At 42.1% G+C, this 22,418-nt stretch overlaps 1 protein-coding gene across 3 annotated transcripts in view; it reads left to right on the forward strand.

Moving 5' to 3' along the window:
- pdzrn3 (PDZ domain containing ring finger 3) overlaps window positions 1-13,378 on the forward strand; it is a 97,402-nt gene extending 84,024 nt beyond the window's left edge. For all 3 annotated transcript variants that reach the window (XM_022745419.1, XM_022745421.1, XM_022745422.1), the window contains 7 exons: window positions 3,806-4,059; window positions 6,707-6,794; window positions 9,387-9,485; window positions 9,681-9,743; window positions 9,934-10,035; window positions 10,491-10,607; window positions 10,971-13,378. In XM_022745419.1, the coding sequence (XP_022601140.1) occupies window positions 3,806-4,059; window positions 6,707-6,794; window positions 9,387-9,485; window positions 9,681-9,743; window positions 9,934-10,035; window positions 10,491-10,607; window positions 10,971-12,491 (2,244 nt within the window). In that variant the 3' untranslated portion in view covers window positions 12,492-13,378. The remainder of the gene's footprint in view (window positions 1-3,805; window positions 4,060-6,706; window positions 6,795-9,386; window positions 9,486-9,680; window positions 9,744-9,933; window positions 10,036-10,490; window positions 10,608-10,970) is intronic.
- The last annotated feature ends 9,040 nt before the right edge of the window (window positions 13,379-22,418 follow it).

Below are 22,418 nucleotides of genomic sequence, written 5' to 3' on the forward strand. Positions count from 1 at the left end.
TTATTCATTTCCTTTTATGTTGCTGAACTCTGGAAATATCAGCAGTTCTCAGCTGGTAACCGAAAAAAGGAGTAAGCTAAGTAAGTCACTGTCATTGTAAACTGAATATGTGGCTACATCCTACACTACTCCTGAGTTTTCACACGCCTAAGACTTGGAAAAACTTCAGGACCTGTTTCAGTTTGAAAAGTCCAGGTCATGTTGTAGTCTGGACGGGCCAAAACTGGAAACGATGATGTAGACGCCCACAGTGGCTCCCCTGTTTTCAATAATGAAATACAAGTGTTACTGACCTTGCCGTCTATGCCAGCAGCTGTTGTTCAGTTAAAATTCTACATTTTCATGCTGCAACTGCCTTTGCTGTTCCTCGTTCCGTCTATTTTTCCAACTAATCAACTGCAGAGTTGACAACCTGCTTCCGACACCGGCTCGTGCGTGTCCAGTGTACGGGAATGGTCACATATTTGTGCGTTTTCAGGTGTGATAGTACGGACAGAGGCGGTTTCTGATACAGAGCTAAAATGCTCATCTGGACGGAGATCGATGAAAATGCAGTAGTGTGGCCGTAGCCTGAGAGCGTACGGAATTGGCAAATTCAATTTCACATTAACTACTGATTATTTAGTTTTCAGTTTGTTGTTATCGGGGTTCTCAAAAATAAGAAAACTGAGTTTCAATGAAACTACCTAAATAGATAAGAGTATAAGAAATCCTGAAGCAGCCTCACCCCATCTACCATAATACAATGATAATAAAGAAGGAGAATGAGCCCGCTGCTTGGTAGACAACCACACACACAAACTCACACAGACACACACACACACACACACACATACACAACTTCATTTTCAACATCTCAATCCAGCTTGATTTGCGTTCCAGAGTTGATGCCGCGCCGGGGCTCGCGGCGCAGGTCACCCCTGCTGCCCCTCATTATTACCCAGAGGCCTGAAGACTGACAACTATCACATGAGGCGACGAGGGAAAGCTGAAATCCTGAATTACTCTGAAACGACCTAGACCAAATCATGCACAGGGGATACAGGTCCCCGAGTCCACTGTTGCTCTAGAGGTCAAATGTGATATTTTAATTAAAGAAAATAGGCGGTGAATAACACAAAGCCACAGCTGTGTAAATTCCTCAGCAGACACGGACACAGCAGACGTGTGATTTAGACCTAATTAGTATTCCTGTAAGTGTGTTCTTGCTGTCCTCTTGTCATTCAAATGGATTTTACAGAGACCCCTCATGGAACATGCACCAGAGGTTGACGGAGTAATTCCTGCGTGTCAGTCATGGTTGCATTGTGTCAACACAAATAACAGTTTGAGTGTTTTTATATTTGGCAAAGGGAAAACCTAGTTGTTGATTACAGTGAAACTAAAACAGTTTAAGTCTAATTGTTGTGTTCATCAAAAGCAGCTGAAGTGCAGTTGTGTTAAGTCACAGGGTTAACACGGCAGAGTTGGAGAGCTCAGCGGTGGCGAGGCATTGTGTATTGTGTCGGGGGAGTGTTGTGTGTTTTTTCTCAGTGTGCCGCAAAGGGCCGCTCCGTGTCAGAGGTGAGCGTGGTGAATGGGGGCCGTGGGACCCCCTCCACAGCTGGGAGGAGACTCCCCCCATTGAGAGCGCTGAGGCAGAATGCTATGGGCTCAACAAGACGGGGGCTAAAGGCTTTGTCTCTGGTTCACTGCCTTCAAGTAGCCCCGGGATTCCTGGCAACCAGGTTTGACTGTTGGAGCCTGCATGCAGAGAGAAGAAAGCACAAAGGCGCTTGTATTCCTCAGCTGATGTGCAACATCATGGCTCGCTGTGGGAAACAAAGATGGTTAAAGATGTGAGGTCCTGTGTGATTTTTTTTTTTTTTTTTTTTTTTTAAGGAAGGCTTACTGCTGATACCAGACAAATAAGAATTAAGATGTCTTCTTACATAGTGATATTATTTGTTTTGGTTGGGTTTCCGCTCACAGTCAAGGCCAGCTTTCCGTCTCCTCTTTGCATGAGAGGCCAGTGGTCTTAAATCTCAAGGTTGTTTTTAAGGATTTCTTACATTATTATTCTGCGATGTGAGAACTCGCTTTTCTCAGTGTCGAATTATTCAGAGCAAACTGCAACTAGATGAGCTATTCATTTTTTTTGGCCAAGTTTTGATGTAGAAGAAGTAGAAGTTTAAGTCCACTGAGATGATCCAATTATACTGCAGGCCCAGGATTAGCATTAATCTGCTCTGGTTATTAGTGGGTGCATACCCTCTTTTGACTTCTGCATTAAGTTCCCTCCTTTTCCATCCTTTCGTGTCCTTCCTCTAAGCACACGCACACATGACCCTATGCCTTTGGTTTCTATATGTATGCTTTTACAGAAATACTTTCTCAGATTTTACATTGTGTGGGTCAAGTCAGGTTTTGTGTATACACTGCGCTCATTCCCTGGAGGCGGTTTAATATTGCTGCTACTCCTGATGTGCAGCACCACAGTTAAGTCTGCAAACTATGGCATGAATTCGAATGAGACAGCCGTAGCTGGAGGCTGGTGCACCCAAACACCACCGCCACCACCACCACATGTTTGTCAGAAAATGAATCCTCAAACATGGACTCGCATGTATGTTAATGTCACAGGGAGTCTGAAGGGATGCTAAGATTAATGACACGCCTAATGACCTGCAACACTGCATCTAGAAATTCCTGCTAGAAAGTAGTTTGATTCCTGACATGCATGAGAGCGTGCGTGCGTGTGTGTGTGTGTGTGCGTGCGTGCGTGTGTGTGTGTGCGTGCGTGTGTGTGCAGAGGAGGAGAAAGCCAGTGAAATGAGAAGAGCCCCAGGCTGAGATCCTATCAGATATCTCAACACATCCAGGAATCACAAACCAACAAATTCCGTATGATGTGGTGATTGAAAGCAGAACAGCAGCTCTGTGTAAATCCTGATAAAGCCCAGGGCCAGCAGGAGGATCCAGGATACAATATGCATGCGTGCATCGGTTAATAAAGTCCATTAGGCTACTGCTTGTTTGGGTGTTTTACATCTCCTGTTTGTGTTCCCACGGCGGTTGCTATGTGAACTTCCAGTGACATGATGGCATTTGGGCCGAAGCAAAAAAAAAAAAAAATCTCAGATTTAATCTGCACACATCCTGACATTTTGGACAGCACATCTGTGTGATCTGTGTGCAGACTTAAATCTTTTTTATTTAATTTAAAGTCTCTTTAGGTTCATTGACACATTCTACCGAGGGTCTGCACTCATCTTTTATCAGCACACGGAGGCCTTAAGTGCCTCGACCAAACTTAATTAGCCTCTTCCCTGCGACACACCGCGGCCTTTTGCTCAAATTAATCTTCTCAGGTTAACGCGCCGCACCCAATCTACTGTCTCTGATGGGAGGTCAAATTTGTCATCTGGTGAGAAATTAGTTAGCTAAATGAAGGCTCCTCCATGCAGCCTCAGCTAATGACCTTGATTAATTAAAGAGAAACGCCTCCTAATTAAGGTCTTTTCTGCCTGGTCTGACTGTGACCCTGTAAAACAAGCTGAGGCAGTAATGAGTTATTTCTCAAACAGAATATCGCAGCTGAGTTTGTGTGGGCACGGCGCGTCATGTGAGCACCTTTACCATCAGAGGTAACCATGACACCAGTTTGGTGTAATCAATATCCTCCTCAGTCTAAGAAATATAACACCGAATGGGGGAGGAAAAAAAAAAAAGGTTGCATCTTGTGCATCGTCATGATTTTCTTCCTCATTAATAAAAAAAAAAAAATTGCTGATTCATCTCCCTCTGCTTTTCAACCTTTTTCCAGGTCAATGGCAAGGACCTCTCCAAGGCCACCCACGACCAGGCGGTGGAGGCCTTCCGCACCGCCAAGGAGCCCATCATGGTCCAGGTCCTGCGCCGGGCCCCTCACCCCAAACTGGTCAGCCCCATCGCTGACACCCAGGTCTCGGACATCAGCACTCAGACCGACATCACTCTTCAACACATCATGGCCCTTACCAAGTTGCCTCCTTCCTCACCCCCCATGACGGAGCTGGAGGAGTATCTGCTCACAGAGGAGTGAGTACCAGCACGGTTCATAAAGATCAGTTTCACAGAACAGCCGTGGTCTCGGCGTAGAGTGTACCTCCACACAGCGTATCGCTCAACTCAGTGTTATTAGAGTAGACAGCTTTGAAATGGAACCATTTGCATAAATACTGTAGATAGATAGTAAATTTTATTCAAATTAAACATGGCAGTAGAACAGAAGGCAAAGCCCTTATAGTCTGCAATATTTTTCGACGTGATGTGACCACTCAAGTCATGTCATGTGACTTAAATGCACAAAAGGTGTTTCCGTTTCACTTTCGCAAAATATTGCTTTATCGATTAGTCTGAAAAACCACCTCATGCGAGTGTATACATTTTATTTGCTTCATTTGAGAGGTTTTTTTTCTTCTCGAAATTCACGTGTCGCCATTATTTCGTCTTTTAGTTCGCAATTTCAAATTGCGCATTAAGCAGGTTAATGGAAACGTGGCTACTGTTTATTGCCCAAGGAGTGGATTTGTTTCAACAGCCTGCACCAGAGATACACACAAATAATGAAATGAATGAAAAAACATGAAAAACATGATCACATGCCGTATACGTTCGTGTTCCTCCATACACTCGCTTATCAGTTAGGTACACTTAGCTAAAACTAATGCACTCTAATACAATAGTCCTGCAATAAGTCCTCCTTCATGAAGGTGAGAGGTGTTTCTGATATTTAGCCCTCACTGATACAAATGGAGTGGACAAAATATGAGAAACAGCTGGCAGTATAACACAGTTCAGTTTAACAGCACCACAAACAGCAGCCTCCAAAATGACCAGCAGTGCAGTTGAATCAACACCTCTGTAAAACTGTTTCAACAAAAACTGAACATGATGACCTTCGAGGTTAGGATTTGTTGTAGGGCTGTTGGTTTAGACGGCACTAGTTTTAGTTAGGTGTACCTAATAAACTGTACATGCGCACATCATGTCCAAATCTTCACACAGGTCAACTGTTTTATATTTTATGGTCGAGGGGACAAAACGTCTGCCAAAGCAGTTCTCCGCCATTTTCAAATGACGTATGTGTGGCTTCAGTTTATCATCCATGTTTTGTAACTAGATAAATGTTCCTTTCCATCTTCATAAAAATTCATGATCACCCAGGTAGCCAAAATTTATTGGCTCAACAGTGGCCTAAATCTGGCACAGCTGGGTTGCTGGATGCATATCAAACTAGGAATGAATGAAGCCTGAGGCTGCGTTCAGACAGAAGAGAGAAACACAGAAAAACACAGTCCCCTCACTCATCCGAATGGGACGTGACCTCTGGCATAAAAGCGCAGGGTCGTCTGGCAGAAAAAGTTCAACCTGGCTCAACTTTCGCCACAAGTTAGACAACGCAGCATCATCTCACGAGGTCCTCCATCCACCAATCAAATGTGTAACTTGAGCGGCGTATTTTCTACTGTTTTACCTCGCAATCGTCACAATGAAAGATGAAACGACTGTTGCTGTGATAACTGTGGAGCTGTAACATCCTGTCTCAGAGCATTACAACCCTTTGTGCAGTCAGTGCACACACACCAGCCTTCCTACATTTCATTATTGCAGAATAAATATGCCCCCACCAACGCAGCCCCTTTATATTTCCCCAGTTTAAAAATCCCAGTTGGGCTCAATTCCACTATCTGATTCTAAGCCCAAATCAGCCAAATCATCACCCACAAAATCTATCTCAGTCTGGGCTGTGCATACAGTAGTCCTCCAGTGTCAGGACACAGTGGAGTTTGGTGATACTAAGCTGCAAATGGTCTTTATCTTTACCAGCAACCTGCTCATTAGAAAATTATTTTTACCACAAAGTTTAAAGTACCACTAAAAGAGAAGAGACGTGAAGTCTAATATGAAACGAATTGACCTGAAACTCACTTAAAATCGCAATTTAGTTGCGTTATACAAAAGGATGAAGCACGTTTCTGCATCTGAGACTCATTCTTTTCCAGAAAATCCACTTTAATTGAGAAGATACAGGAAATCTTTGGTGTCAAAAAATCTCGGCAATGTTGAAAAGGTCACTTTTCTCTCAGACACAATCAGACCTTTCACCCTAATAGTTAATTAAGAGCGTGACGCCTTATCTTCTTCTCCAGACCTCGCTGCTGTAATCGCACAGGATGTGTCTGAAGTTTGAAGGGAAAATGTCCCTGTCACTTCTGGAAGATGACAGCTCCTCCGGGGCACACTGCCACGTTAAAATGATGATTCCGTGCATTTGCATTTGCATATACCCAAATTGCAGCTATTGTGTGTGTGTGTGTGTGTGTGTGTGTGTGTGTGTGTGTGTGGGTGGGGTGGAGAGTCTGGCTACATTTTACTCTCTGTGGCAACAGCAGTTGCCCTATAATGAATAATCAGGATTTCTTTAATTGATTTCTGAGTCAAATTAATAACGAGGCATGTTAATTTGTGATTAGCCTCCGGGTGTAGCTTCAACACATCTGATTCAAGAGTGATTTCTACATTGAGTTCTTATTACTTTCTCTCTAATTCTCATTTATTTTTCAAACTCTGGGGCAAAATTAAATCCAGATTGACAAATGAGTTCCGGCTCCTTTTTAACGCGTATATGTTAACGTACTATTTCTCTCTTTTCCAATTTATCTCAAACTTTTTCTCTTCTCAGTCATCCTCCAGGACATGCATACTTTGACCCCAATGATTTCCTGGAGGGCATTCAGCAGGACATAGAACGTGAGGAGCTGGAATATGAGGTAAACTTCATCTCCGTCCCTCTACTGTCCTCTCAATGAAGATCTACTCTCAGACAGCGGTGCATTATTCCTCCATAAGCAGACCTGAGGTGGTCTCTGTGTCTCCACTCCAGTGGCCTTGCAGGCGACCGCAAGTCCAGATATATCGCAGTTATTGATGGGGCACTCTCCCTACATACAGACGCTGAGATGTAGGCCAGACAGGAATTGAGTTGTTGGTTTGTTCCAGCAGATGCACAGCGGTGACATCATTACTTATTAGTGACAAAGCCTAATAAGTCTTCCTCGGCTACGACGCGGTGGAGATGAGGCCCGGTGGATAATTAGATGGCACAGATAATAGGTCTGCAGTGATGAATCTGATGATGCACGCTAACAATGCCTGGATGAGGCCATGATGAGGCCATCATCAAGCCTCTGTTGTGCTCCCTCGGTGACCTCTGCCAACCCTGACACCCCCTCCCATCACACCCCAGCCACCTACTGCTCGATATTAATAATATCCATGGAGGAACTGTGAAGCTGAGAGCAGAAAGGTGAAGTTCAGGGCGGCTAATGGCAGATGCACAAAAGACAAACACTGAATAAACCAAGTGTCCTTGAAGAGTGACTCTCCGTCTTACAAAAGAATGGCTGACAAACGATCCAGTTGAGCCGTTTGCGTTAGATCAGCTTCATTTCACTCAGTGTAAAGTGTAATGTTTCTAATTCACACAACAACTATTTAGAAATGATAGTAGATCGTAGATTTTGTTGTTGTTGTTCTTTTTTAATGTGGGGTAAAGGAACAGTTTGACATTTTGAGGAATAGACTTACTGTCTTTGCTTTCTTTCGTAACATCTTGTCATCACCATTAAGTTGCCAGGCAACCAGGAGCCAGTTGCACCAACTATTTATAGTTTCAAACTTAACCCAGATATAACAGCTAGTGTTAACTAAGTGCAGATGTATACAACTGCCAGGTGTAGTGTAACTGCTGTGTAGCTAAGTAAGCTAAATGACACAGCTAATATTAGTTTGCTAATATAGTACCAACTTGGAGTGAAAGATTGCTGTTTAATAAAGATAATGTTTAATAAAGGCTGAACAATTAATCAAAATATTATCAAAATCTCAATATGGCCAAATGCAATATCCATATCACAGGAGCTGTCTTTTTTTTGGGGGGTTCTCTTTAAAGGGCAAAATGTGTCACAACAGACCATAAATAAAGCATTATGGTGCTACAAATCATAATCTCCAGACATAAGGCAACATGATTTGGTACAAACCCCAACAATAACATCATTTTCATATTTTTTTCAGGGAAAATGAAATAACCGTTCAAACTGAAATTGTGACTCACATAGCAATCACAGTATCTGCAAAAAAATAATATTGTTCAGCTCTAAAAAAAATTTATTAAATTACATTTCACAAAAATAACATGATATACTTCAAATTACACAATATGGTACAATAAAATTAGACTAAATGACAAAATAATGTAATTTAGGTTAGTATAATCTGATATTTCCCTCTCATCCTTAACTGAATAAATACTGCTAACTCTTAAACACACTTACTTTCATATATCCACAGTGATATATTTCTCCATGTATGCGGATATGAATAAATCAAATTCACATTTACATATTAACAAAACATTGGAAGTTAATTTTGTTAATGTATCATTTATCCCCTAAAAATGTTATTTTTGGAAGTTATGTTACAGCTTGTGATGCCTCAGTTGCTCCCTGTTGACACAGGTGATTGCTTTTGATCGGCCAGCACTACAGATGTTTCCCAGTAATTCATTTACACATTACCAAAGTATTTACGAGCTAAGGTTTTCCTTAAGCTATAACCTCGTGAAGCAAATCACCTTTTTGAGACTAGTTAGTTGTTACTAAACACTTCAGAAGGACTTTACCCCTGTAAAACCACATCTTGTCATTTTTACACTCTCACACACGCTGGTCTTTTAAACAAATTAAACAAGATGTGAGGTGTTAATCAGTGAGCTTTAGAGGTGTTGGTTGATGGATTGTGTTACTTTGAACAGAGCCATACCAGCCGTTTCCCTTGTGTCCAATCTTTGTGCTAAACTAACCAGCTACTGACTGTAACTTCACACACAGGAGCGGTGTGGATCTTCTCATCAAACTCTCTGCAAGAAAGCGAATGAACGCATTTGTGCAAAATGTCAAACTATTCCTTTAATACCTCTTCACTCTTCAGCTGGGACTTCAGTTTTTGTTAACCCTCTCAGAGCCCGTCCTCTGCCCTCCGAGAACAGCACCGCTCGTATCTTTATCTGTATCTGCGAGATTACAGGTGTTGACAAGTGAAAAACGGGACGCTGCCCGTCTGCATTCGGCTGCATCATCTCTCATTCTGTCAGTGGGCCTTTAAAAAAAAAAAAGCCAATGGCTTCCCCGTGTCCAGCTGAAAGATTCATTACAGTGATTGATGGATCACTGTTGCTCGGTGATCCCATTACACTGTCCATCTATTCAGTTCGTCCAGAAAAACATTACACACTAAATTTTCAGGGAGAAAAAAATGACTGCACATGAATGCGATATTAATTTGTGCATTTGTCTTACCAGGAGGTGGATTTGTACCGAGCCAATATCCAAGACAAGCTCGGCCTGACCATCTGTTATAGGACTGATGATGAGGATGAGGCTGGGATCTACATTAGTGAGGTATGTGGTGCAGCGTAACTCTCAAATCTACTTCAACAGTGAATAAATAGCAACTGTCAGCAGTGATGATGTCCACTTTAACACATGGAATGTAAGCATTATCCCCAAAAATGTAAAACACAGACAGGTAATCTGAGTGGACGTAGAAATGGATTTTAATCTTATTCTCTTATTGCTTTTTATTTCACTGTCTAGATTGATCCGAACAGCATCGCGGCAAAGGATGGAAGGATTAGAGAGGGGGACAAAATCATCCAGGTAAGATTTCTGTTATCTCTGCAGTTTTTTAATCAACCACTTGCTTACTTGTGAATAAATCACCGGTATTTTCTTTCTTTTTTTCTTTTTGCAGTTGAGCATTTGATTACTTAAAGTCATTTAAATGTACAAACTGCAATCAGTAGAAAAACCTTCAGGTTTTTAAGTCGTTCTTTCTGTGTCCATCAAGATCAATGGTGTTGAGATCCAGAACCGGGAGGATGCTGTAGCACTGCTGACCAGTGAGGGGAACCAGAATATCTCCCTGCTGGTGGCCAGACCAGAGATCCAGGTAATTAGGATGTTACTTTAGGTGTGACTACAGTTCATGTTAAACCCTCATGTGGTCCCTTTTTCAAGCAAATGTGTTGTCCTTGCAGCGGTTCTCAAAGTGGTTTCTGAGGGCTCCCAGGAGTCATTGAGGGGGTTCCTGGGGGTCCCCAGCAATTCCATCCATAAGTAACACAATGACAGAATGTATGACTATTTTGGTTTGGGTCTCAAACACATAAATAAAATATCTAAAAGCAAAAATCAGATGGGGGTCCAGGGTCTAAATTTGTGTCAGTTAGGGGTCATTGATGTGAAAAAGATTGAGAAGCACTGCTTTAGAGTGTGTTATGTTTTCACGCCTACAAACAGGAGCAGGGCTTTCAGTAGTAAATGTTCCATTTTTTTTTTTGAGTAAAACTTTGCTGTTGAATATTTGCATCTAATGAGGCGTCTCGTCTCCCCACTGCGTCTCAGCTGGACGAGGGCTGGATGGATGATGACAGGAACGACTTCCTGGATGACCTCCACATGGATATGCTGGAGCAGCAGCACCATCAGGCCATGCAGTTCACTGCCAGCATGCTGCAGCAGGTACACTCACTCACTCTCTTTCTCACTCACACACACACACACACACAGCCATGCACAGCGTGTAGAAGCAAACTAGCATAATCAATCTGCACTAACACATATGTTCATCTATAGATTGTTTTGGCCTGAGCCAGCCCTGCTGAGGGAAACAGCTGTTCATTCATTCATAGCAATGGTTCTTCTATTTACACAAAATAGAAACTGAAAAATGTAACAATTACTAACAGCAGTGTCTTGTGTAGTTACCCACCACAAGTAACTCTGCTATTTACTTTTTTATTAAATGCTCAATAATGTTGACTGCAATATCTCCATTCACTTGGATGCACCACGCTCTGAGCTATTGGTTGTCTGTGTTTACAGAAGAAGCACGAGGAGGATGGAGGCACCACGGACACAGCCACACTGCTGTCGCACCACCACGAGAAGGACAGTGGGGTCGGGCGCACAGATGAGAGTACACGGAATGACGAGAGCTCGGAGCAGGAGAACCTCGGCGACGACCAGACCACAGCCTCCAACACGCTGGGCAGCTGCCGAAAGCTGACCTACAGCCAGGACACCCTCGGCAGCACCGACCTGCCCTTCAGCAGCGAGTCCTTCATCTCCGCCGACTACACCGACACGGACTTCCTGGGCATCCCGGCCGATGAGTGCGAGCGCTTCAGAGAGCTCCTGGAGCTCAAGTGCCAGATGAGGAGCAGTGGAGCCCAGGGTCTGTACTGCCAGGGCGGCGGGGCAGGAGGTCAAGACCAAGAGTGTGTGGACAAGGAGCTGGAGCTGCTCAACGAGGAGCTGCGCACCATCGAGCTGGAGTGCCTGAACATCGTCCGCGCTCACAAGATGCAGCAGCTGAGGGAGCAGTGCCGCGAGTCCTGGATGCTGCACAACAGTGGCTTCCGCAACTACAATACTAGCATCGATGCTCGCCGCCATGAGCTGTCAGACATCACAGAGCTGCCAGAGAAATCAGACAAGGACAGCTCCAGTGCTTACAACACTGGTGAGAGCTGCCGCAGCACCCCTCTGACTCTGGAGCTATCTCCAGACAACTCGCTCCGCCGAGGAGCAGAGAACCAAGGTCCGGGTGGGGCGTCCGGCTCGACCAGCTCCAACGGCAGGATGCTCAAGCCCCTCCTGTCCCCTGTTCAGGAAGCTTGTGGCCCGAACCGAAACAGAGGCTCCTCCAAGGATCCAGATGGAGTCCTGCAGACAGAGAGCAAGGAGAGGAAGCTGGGAGAGTCCAGCAAGGCCGGGCGGAGCTTTTCCCAGCCACACTCGCCATATAAGCATGCTCACATCCCTGCCCATGCCCAGCACTACCAGAGCTACATGCAGCTGATCCAGCAGAAATCAGCTGTGGAGTACGCCCAGAGCCAGATGAGTCTGGTCAGCATGTGCCGGGACCCCATCAACCCCAGTGACCTGGAGCCCAAGATGGAGTGGAAGGTGAAGATCCGCAGCGACGGCACACGCTACATCACCAAGCGGCCTGTCCGGGACAAGCTGCTGAGGGAGCGCGCCCTCCGGATCCACGAGGAGCGCAGCGGCATGACCACAGACGACGACGCCATAAGCGAGCTGAAGATGGGCCGCTACTGGAGCAAGGAGGAGAGGAAGCAGCACGCTGTTCGAGCCAAAGAGCAGAGACAGCGCCGCGAGTTCATGAAGCAGAGCCGAGCCGATTGTCTAAAGGAGCAGACCGGGCCCGAGGACAAAAAGGAGCCCAACATCATCGAACTCAGCCACAAAAAGATGATGAAAAAGAGGAATAAGAAAATATTTGACAACTGGATGACAATCCAGGAACTGCTGACCCACGGTACCAAGTCACCAGATGGCACCAGGGTTTACAACTCACTCCTTTCTGTGACCACAGTCTAAGTCCTGCTTTGAGTTCAGGGTCAGGCCAGCTGGAGGAGGACAGACTGGAGTGTAATGGACTGTACATAGAACACTACCAGTTGGGGTAGAGATTCCTGCCTCGTTCAATGTGGCAACATTTTTGTAAATAGGAAATAAGGAAAGCCTTTTCTGGACAGACATTTTCCACCACTGCGGTGAAGAGAAGGTCCTGTAGATGATGGTTGGACTTGGACATGAACATGGACATGAATCTGAGCTATACGGATGATTTTGGAAACATATTTCAGATTCTTTCAATAACCTTTTCTACCTTTGTGCTTGCTCTTTTGAATAATTTTGGAAACAATATTTGACTTTTTGGAAGGTTTTGAAAGTGTGTAAAGACCGTGTGCCATACAGAAACAGCCAGCATTTACACTATTTTACATTATTTTGTTCGTACTATATATCTCTTATCAGTATTTTACTGTTATGCATACTTAAGGCTTTTATGGAAACAGTGCTATTTTCCTGCAAGGTAGAACACATTACCCTTTTCAAAAGGACTTTTGTAAATTAAAAAATAAAATTTTTGTAACAAATCCACTTTTTTAGTTTTATTTTCTCTCTATTGGTGCTGATCTCCCAAAGTTAATACCACCAGCGATGTGCTGTCTGTTACATCATGTATACAACATCATAACGTGATATCATTGTATATGTACGTATGTTTAGAGAAAGATGTTTCTCACCTTGTTGATATTGAAATGTCTGTGTTTGTTACAGCACACATTGTAGTCGCTTTTGCTTTCTTAGGGTTTCACATGTATTGAACAGAATAACAGCGTAACAAATCCTTAGCCACACAATTTGATGTCTTGTAAAATGAGAGAAATAATAAATTATTGTTTTATATATGATGAGCTTTGAAACGTTGGTGGGATTTGTCATTTTTAAGAGTTGTTGGATCACCAAAAATACATCATTATTATCATTATTATGATTATTATAATTATTTTTATCATCACCACAGAGGAAGAAGAATCCAAATATACACTGCACATAACATCACACAGCGTATTTTTACATAGAGACTGGTTCAACAGGCACACTAGAATTTGTACTGCTGGATTCTGGACACAGCTCATCCTGTGACTTAATACTTCTGATGTCCCACTAAATGCAGTTGAATCCATTAGGCCCATCCCTAATCCTAAATAGATAGATTCATAACCTCTTACTTATGGATTTCAATGCTTGTAGCTACAGTAAGCCCATAGACTGTATATAGAGATGGACAAAGTCCCCGTGACATTACCCATTGGTTTCTGAAGAGCAGTTTGGAATCTCAGAGTGGGCTGCCTCACTGTGGCCATCTTGGCAGTGCCTGACTCTGCCTAACTCAGCTTATCCAGAAATGGGCGAATAGGTGGGGGGGGGGGAGTCGACCCTTCAGTGCATGCCGGTTTAATAACTGGAGCAAATATACACTCCTGTTAGCATTATTAGCACAGCTGGGCTTCCTGCTGGAACCCAAGGCTTATTCATCTGCTGGATAATTAGCTAGGCTAGAGCTAAGCTAACAAGCCTGGTATGGTGAGCACAAACACAGATACCTGCTAATTCGTTCTAACATATAAATGAAATAATACTAGAATTTCACTCACCTCAATATACAGCAGCTCAGACTTCCTCACACTCTGTTAGTCAATTAACCGCTCAGAAAGCCATGTTATTTGTCCAATATTTGCTAAAAGGCACCAACAACACAAATGGTCAGTGACTCGAATTAGCTGAGGAGACACAGAGCTGCTAGCCGACTGTGTACCCACCTGTCACTCAAAGCAGCCTCTCAATTATACATAAGCATATAAATATACATTTGAGCCTTAATAAAATTTAAATGGGTGAGTTATATAGAAATCCACCCTGTACAGATGTCATATGGGGAAATTAGCTATAGAGACCAAAACTGTATATGTACCTGCTTGTAAACATGTTTATTTCTGTTGTAAAGTTGGGCATTTTAACATGGGATTATATGGAGCCAGCCTCAAGTGGCCATTCAAGGAACTGCAGTTTTTTGGTTTGAGTAAGCCTGACCTATGGTATTATTAATCCATTTGTTACCCATTTCTTTGATTGGGCTTTTGTAAGCTGTACCTTCATATTTAAACTGGTTTTGAATTCATGTGAAATAGGTGGGGCTGGAAGCTTGGTAACTATTTGGTGATTACTCATGACGTTAATAAGCTGCTGTAGCAGACAAGCTAGCTGTTATTTCTAGCTGGCAGGGCTGGGCTAGCACTAGTCAGCCACAATATTTCCAAAGCTTCTTTTTATGTTCTTTCTACTGTTCTGTTTATTTTTTTTGTTCAACAATATCAAACCATTTGGCTCAATGAAAAGTTACTGAAGGAAGAACCTAAAGCTCTCTGAGCTAATGAACCAACTAACAGTCAGAAAATGAAAATGAAAATTCCAAAAATGACATTTTTAGATGGTTAACACGATGGTTTTCATTTTTTTGGCCAATTAGAGCTACGGTCAGGTAGTTTTTTTTGTGTGTTTTTTCTGGAATTATATGAGATCTCGAATAGCACAGAGTTTAACATTGGGTAATTGGGTATTCTTAATGAAATCACAGAATCAAACTGAATTTGCCAACTCGCAGTAATGATAGGAGCAGATTTGAGACAAATAGAAGTCTATTGACTGTGTCTGTGATTCATGTCAGATCCCAAGTAAGGAAACAGCATGTCAGGCTGGCATCAGCATAACACAATCAAAATTAGCAGCAATCCCTGCTGTCCAGACTTGACACAGCTGAACGCTGACAACAAAGATTTCTATCTTTTGTTTTCTCTTGTCATCAGGACAGCCTTTCCCTCACATGGACCATGCGGTGGTGGCTTCCATCCATCATTGCTCTTCCTCAGCCAAAGAAAAGTGTCCTATCAGTTTACTGCTAAGATCTGACATAATACACTATGTGGCTGTCACAAAGTTGTTCATGCTGGCATGAGGCTACCTCACATGGCAATATATCCTTGCTGGGCTAATGGATTATTTATCTGACTCCAGACTCCTACCATCTGTTAGAGGGACCTCATACCCTCAGTCCCATATGATCCCTCAATTAGCAGCTCACAGCCTCATTACTGAGGACAAAGGCAGCTATCTCTGCTGATACACAACTTTTATCATCTCACCTTCCATCAAACACATATTTTGTTTTTTAATAAAGCAACAACCGAGGGCAGCATTAATATGTACACTGTATTCACACTTGGATTCATTTGCAAATTAGGCAGATATGACCTGTGTCATTTTCAAAATACATGATTTGATCACTCTCATGACTTTACAAACTTGAAACTGAACAATTAAATATCCCTATATCAACAATGGATGAAATAACTACAGTATGTTTAATGTGAAAGAGTCGCTCCTGTAGTGATACATCCACAGAGAATTATTGCCCTACTCACTTCCCCTTAGTTCTATGGAGCATTTTAGCATCTATCAGCTAAGGTTTTTTTTTTTTTTTTTTTAAATATTTATAGCCCACAACCGTACTGTTGTAACTCACTCTCACTATTCTCATCAACCTTGTTACCAGCAACAGCTGGTAGCTGCAACTAGCAAAAGCGAGCCAGATTTGTCCCTCAGGAGTTGGTGGAGACCAAAAAGCAGAGGTGAAAGACAGTGTATATTAGACTCATCAGAAACACATCTCCAGATGAATGCTAACGTTGCTGTATTACTGCTGGATGTGAAAATAATTGGCTAGCATTTTAGCCATATCAACTGTACTAGTGGCCAAAAAATATATACTGTATTAAATTAGTTCAACAAAATTTGTGATTGTGACCTTGATAATATTAGAAGAACTACAAGTCACAGATTTACAAAAGAGGTAAAAATTTAATCAGTAAAGGTCAAGACACTACATCTTTAGTCCTAAAAATCCTACACTTCCCATGACACAACTTCTTATCATATTTCATGAGACCCTCCCAGCAACAGATCAGTAGTAAGACCTAAAAATATACAATCTCCAAGCAAAAATTATAAAAAAAAATTTTGAAACCAATGAATTAAAATGTTGTACCTTGTAAACCCAACCAGGGTTTACTCAAGTGATGTCACATGAGTTATTTTTTTCTTTCTCAGAACCACTGATAGCGTTATCATAGACTGAGTACATACAATAAATTGACTTTGACATGTACAGTTAGTTAAGTGCTCCTTTAAAATCTTCACGCAATGATGCAGGTTCATCAGTTGATGTGAATCTTTTCCAGCTATGACTGACCACAATGTGACAGTCACCGCTTCCAGTAAAACCTACATATCCAAACCACGCAGTTTATATTACTACGACAGACACCTGGCAATACATGACTTATTTAAAATAGAATCTCTTTTATGCTAAAGGGCTGCAATTCCTTCATGAATACCATGGTGCTGTCTCCAGTTAGTTTTCGTTGTCAGATAGTTCATGAATTCCTCTCTTGTCTCATGGAGTCTGCATCACTTAAGGGGAATGATTATGATAATGAGAGCAGCTGGGGGTGCAAGCGCAGCCTCTTCCTCCATGTCTGGTAGAGTATAATTGATTACTCCTCCTTAAGCCTGACCGAACCCAAGTCTTGTGATTTATGTCTGGGTACAAGTCTCTGTACACACTCTTTAATGGGAGATAACAATATGGCATGCAAAGCAAACAAAAAGCTCCCACAATCAATTCTGGGATATCCCCCCACCACCACAGAAAGCAAGGAGATTAGTCGATCACATACTTGGCTTTGCTACCCCCATGTATTTTTATTATCTTTGGGATAAAAGTGTTCATCTCCCCCCACCGGTCTGACAGTCCTGTGTTTGAGCTTGAGTGCAGGACTCATCAGTTTAAATGTCGCAGGGAACAGGCCGACATTCCAGTGTACTCATCCATTAACTGATAAGGAGGCTTCTCCTCCACTGGCTGCGAGCACTGCTCATTCTGATGCTGTTTCACTGTGGAAGCTGAGATGCCCCGAAGGGCTTGTACCTGCTCGACAAGCCTGGACAAAATGCTGTACATTGCCATATTTACCAACAGAGTCCCTATATTCACTATGACAGTAGAACATGTTGTTGATGCTGATTTTTGCATGACCTAAATTAAATTTTTTTTTTTTTTTTACTTGGAGGCACCACATCAATCCAGCAAGTTCAGCAGGTGCAGAGACCGTGTTAGCACATCTCACATCTTTGGATTAAAGAGAACAAGCTGCTGGATAAACAAGAAAGAAATGCTGAACCACATATTCATGCTCTCCATCATGTCTAAGCTTCAGTCAAAAATGTTGTACTTAGATGTGGAGCCATGTCCTCAGAGCATTTTAGTCTCTGCACTCTGACTATTTTAAGTTTAATTCCAAAAAATATGATATTCACAATGAAACTCTGCTGCACCTAAAAAAATCCTGCTGATGTGAAACGTGGAAAATGGAAACATTGCAAAGTGTATAACTTGAGGCAATACATTTCCAACACTCATTACTAATTGGAACAATGTAGCTTCAATTGTGATTGGTGTTTTTTTTTGTTTGTTTTGTTTTAGATTTTTCCTTAACATCTAATAAACCGATATTTGTATTCAGAACAATCAGTCTGACCTTGACTTGCATGAATGATCAGTAGTTTGAGCCGACGGTATTAAGATGTGATATCCCTGCTAGATATGAATAGCATTGGATTTATTGTAGGAGAAATTTGTAGACGAAAATGTACAGTTTGTGTGAATACTAAATAAAATAATTATTTCTGAATGATTTATTTTCATATTATATGGTTGAAAGACTCCCCACAAAACAATAGTATGTGCAATGAAACCAGCTTACTTGTTGCTATTTTTATTAACAGCATTTTCTGAGTGAGCCTTGGACCGAGACAGTGAAACCCCATGTGCTTATGCACATCTCTGTAAGGAACTGTAAATTACTCTCATCTGTGTCTTGACAGACTTCATCTTTCATGCTGCTGTAATAATGTCAAACTTGGCAACAGTGAAATACAAGTGTCAGATCAGCTGTTGTTTTTAACAAGTAACAACTGCATTATATTGTGCTGCTGTTTTATCACTCTTAATTCAAATCTCCAGATAAATGTGTTTGCGGTGAAATCATATGTGACAACCAGGATGAATGAGCCAGCCTCTAAAGGTAACTAAATATATCACATACATAAAATGAATAATAAAATCCATGAGCTATTCTGATTTATCACAAGTGCAAGATGGAACAACACAGAAACATTACAATGATTAATGGCAGGTAAAGAACACAGGAACATCTTGTTCAGAGAAGATACGATAAAAAATGTGCACAAACCTGGAACACAACGAACCTGCCTTATCAGTTAGGATGGAGTAAATGATCAGAAGTAAAATATTGATCATATGGCCATTTTGATACATGTAATACCATCCTGTCAATCGAAAACCATTTACTTTACATGTCCTTTTACACCTGTAAAAGCTTGTTAAAAAAGTTAGGTATGATGTTTAGCAGTAATGTTAGCGTGAAATTTAAAAACTAACAGCAACCAGGTCTGTGGAGCTGGAGAAACAAACTGATGAAGAGAGAAAAGAAGTGTAAGATTTAAAAAGGCAAAGACTTGAAAGTTCAGATTCCCCATTAACTCTGGGCAACCTTCACTGTGGTCTGAAACAAGCACACGGTGGCACCATGATTATCTGTACCCAGGCCTGTTGATGTGTCTGTCTTTGAGCCATTTCTTTGTACTTTGACTAAAAGGTCAGGGCAGGTAATAAGGCAGCAAGTATCCTGTCAGCCAGAGGAGCAGATGTGTCACATAACCTTAACCAGACTGGCAGGAGCAGGACTAACTTTTAAAAGTTAGATGACACATAACATGTATCAGAAATATAATTCTTCAATTAAAAAAGCCTATGAAATATTGTACTAGATTTTCTGTAATCATGAATTTTAGATTTTTTTCATGTGGAATTTACTTTCTACCTTTATTTGAACACATTCTTTTCTCATTATCTTGCTTTTTTTTTAATCTAATGAATGCAAAATTCAAGCCAACTCTTTGAATGCCAAAGACACATAAATGTCTCTAACTACGTATTTGACCCTTGCGTGGTCTTGTTAGCTTCAAAGGCCCCTTTGCTTGTGTTTTGTTTATGGCCCAGCGGAGCCGTAACTCACGCCGGTCCGTCCTCCCACAGCTCGTCCCTCTCTGCTCAACTATTCTCACAGCGCAGTTTCCTGGGTCAGATCGCATGAACCTCTGTGGCTCCCTTTCTGCAGATTTATTGGTTGACAGCTAATTTATCCATTATCCACATTCCAAATTATAGGTTTCGGTCAGCAGGATGGCAGCAACAGAACAAGGAAGGAGAGAAAAAAAAAAAAAAAAGGTTGAAAGAGAGGGAAAGACATGCTGTCCTTCCTCTGTACCACCTCATCTCCATCTGCATCCAAAGGTTTTATCTCACCGCTGTGATGAGTGTATCAGTGCTCGTGTTCAAAGAGTCTGAGAGTGAGGTGCTTGATAACACCTACATCATTAAGTGTTAAGTGCAGCACTATCACAACAGACTGACTGCGTGAGTGTAGGAAAAAAAAGACAGCTGGGTTGGAGTTTCAGATACAGAGACTTTTACACAGACAATATAAAGTGCTAGCCTAAAAGCTTCTGGAGGCTCTGCCAGTGTGGGTGTAATATTTTGGATAGTCTGATTTGGAAAGTCACAGAAAAATAGAAGAAGACCCCTGTCATGTCAAAGCGGCTTTTCGTCACTGTCTGAGTCGCACTTTTTAGAGTCTTTCTTCAAACATGACTACGATCTGGTGACGTTGCCACCCATTACTGTTGATCACAGCATTTCAGGGTATCAGTACAAGATCATCAGAATTAAACTTTTGGTCGAGGATAATTAGACAAATACAGATTGCTATGAAAAACTGTATGAACATTCCTAGATCCAAAGTTCCTATGAAACAGGAAGTTGAAGTTATCCCAGCAAACATCTTGGAAAGCAGTGGATTATCAGTGCAGACCTATTGCTGACCTAGTGGGTGTAATACCATTCCACAGGCCTGTAGTGTTTTGTAACCTCGTGAACTTTCATCTAGTGCCACTCCGCTACGTCTTCAGGACAGACCGGAGGCTACAGAGAGTCCCTGTGGGAAAGTGACGAGACTTTCCTTTATTGGCGTCGCTTTCAACCACTGATGCTCTTGATGAGTAAAGGAATGAAGTTTGATACTGAACTCACATTTCTTCTGTGAGTAAACAGCTGTTTGACGCTGGCTGAAAATACAAATAGCTCCTTTAACTTTCTGCATAATATTTAAACCTCCTTATCTAACTGGCAAGCTGTGAGCATTTACATTTCCAAGAGGGTAAAAAATTTCATAGGTTTGGGAGAAATGTGTATTAGGTTTCTTGGCAAGCGTTACATGAGATAATGGATGCTAATCAGAGCTGGCACTAGTACAAAGCTGTGGCTAGGTGGGGAATAACTGACTAGTGAATAGTTAAATCATGTAGGTCAATGTAGACACCAGAGCTTAGTATGAGATAAACAAACCAAGATAGGACATGTTAAATACTGAGCTTTAGAGGTGTTGGTAGGTGTGTTTTGAGACTCTGGACAAAGCCAAGCTGATGCTTCCAGTCTTTATGTTAAGCTGTCTCTGGTTCCGTACTTAATGCCAAGATGTGAGATTGGTGTCGATGTTCTCATCAAACCTTGGCAAGAAAGCGAATAAGTGCATTTCCAAAATGTCAAACAATTGCTTTCATGTTCCCTTAGCCCCCCCTCTGAATAAACTTTAAACTACTACTCTCAGTGACTGAATTGTCATCATATTGTTACAGTATAGTGTACATTGCAGTCTCTAGGTGCTGCAACATACTCCACTTTGTAAATTGAGCTTTGCTACTGAGTATTCTCACCTCCTAGTCCAAGGTTGGCTTTAAAGCAGATATACAGCTTTAAGCTTTTAAAAGCCCAAGATGATTCATTTGACCATGTCAAACGTTTATGTTAATCCAAAGATTAAAGCTAACAATGTCATGTGCTACATGAAATGATGGTGAAATTAAACCGTTCCTCATTTTTAAACAACCCCCCTCCATCCCCACCCCCACAGGCTCACATTGAGAACTGCTGGAGTAAGGAATTATAATCTCAGCATGATACAAGCTGTAATTGAAAGATTTCACTTAGACATCATTTGCAGATGCATAAAAAAATGTGCTCAAACTGTGGTCTAATTATACAAAAAAGTCTTGTCATTCTGACAAAGTGAACAAAACTCCCCATCAGGCCGCTCTCCTTCTCTCTCTCCCCCTCTCTTTTGTGTTCCTGTCTTGTGTGCGCTTGATACCCACTACCTCTCATCAGCTCAGCTTTTGTTCTCCTCCATGGTGCCTCCGTCTTTTCTAAACAGGACCTGCACAGTGCACCTCGTCTGCATCCATGAGGGAAATGAGTGGAAAACAGCTTTTAACACTCCCCGAAGGCCATTTTGAATATCTGGTAATGTCTGATCAACCCCTTCATCATGTGGATAGACCACAAAAACAAATAAATTCACTTCTGACCTATCAACCTGGTTCCCACAACATCAAGCCCATTACCCTGTAACCGCAGCACACTGCTGAGGAGGCAGGAGTAGATCCCCAGCCCATCCTTCTGCCCAACTGCCTGTTTGTCCCCTCACCTCACCTGTAATCCTGTGTAAACCAGCCACTTGCATTGCTCTGATGGCCTACTATGGAGGCCGACACCCATTCCTTCATATCTGCCAGGTCCTTTGTGTCCACTAGACCCAGCTCTGGTCTTTTTCATTCCTTGACAGTCCCTAGTCACCCCCTGGTCCCACATTGCCTCAGATTTCATCAACCATCTCCCTTCATCTAACAGTAAAAGTTCCC

The sequence above is a fragment of the Seriola dumerili genome, unplaced genomic scaffold (assembly GCF_002260705.1).
Source record: "Seriola dumerili isolate Sdu_G_001 unplaced genomic scaffold, Sdu_1.0 BDQW01000088.1, whole genome shotgun sequence".
Lineage (NCBI taxonomy): Eukaryota > Metazoa > Chordata > Actinopteri > Carangiformes > Carangidae > Seriola > Seriola dumerili.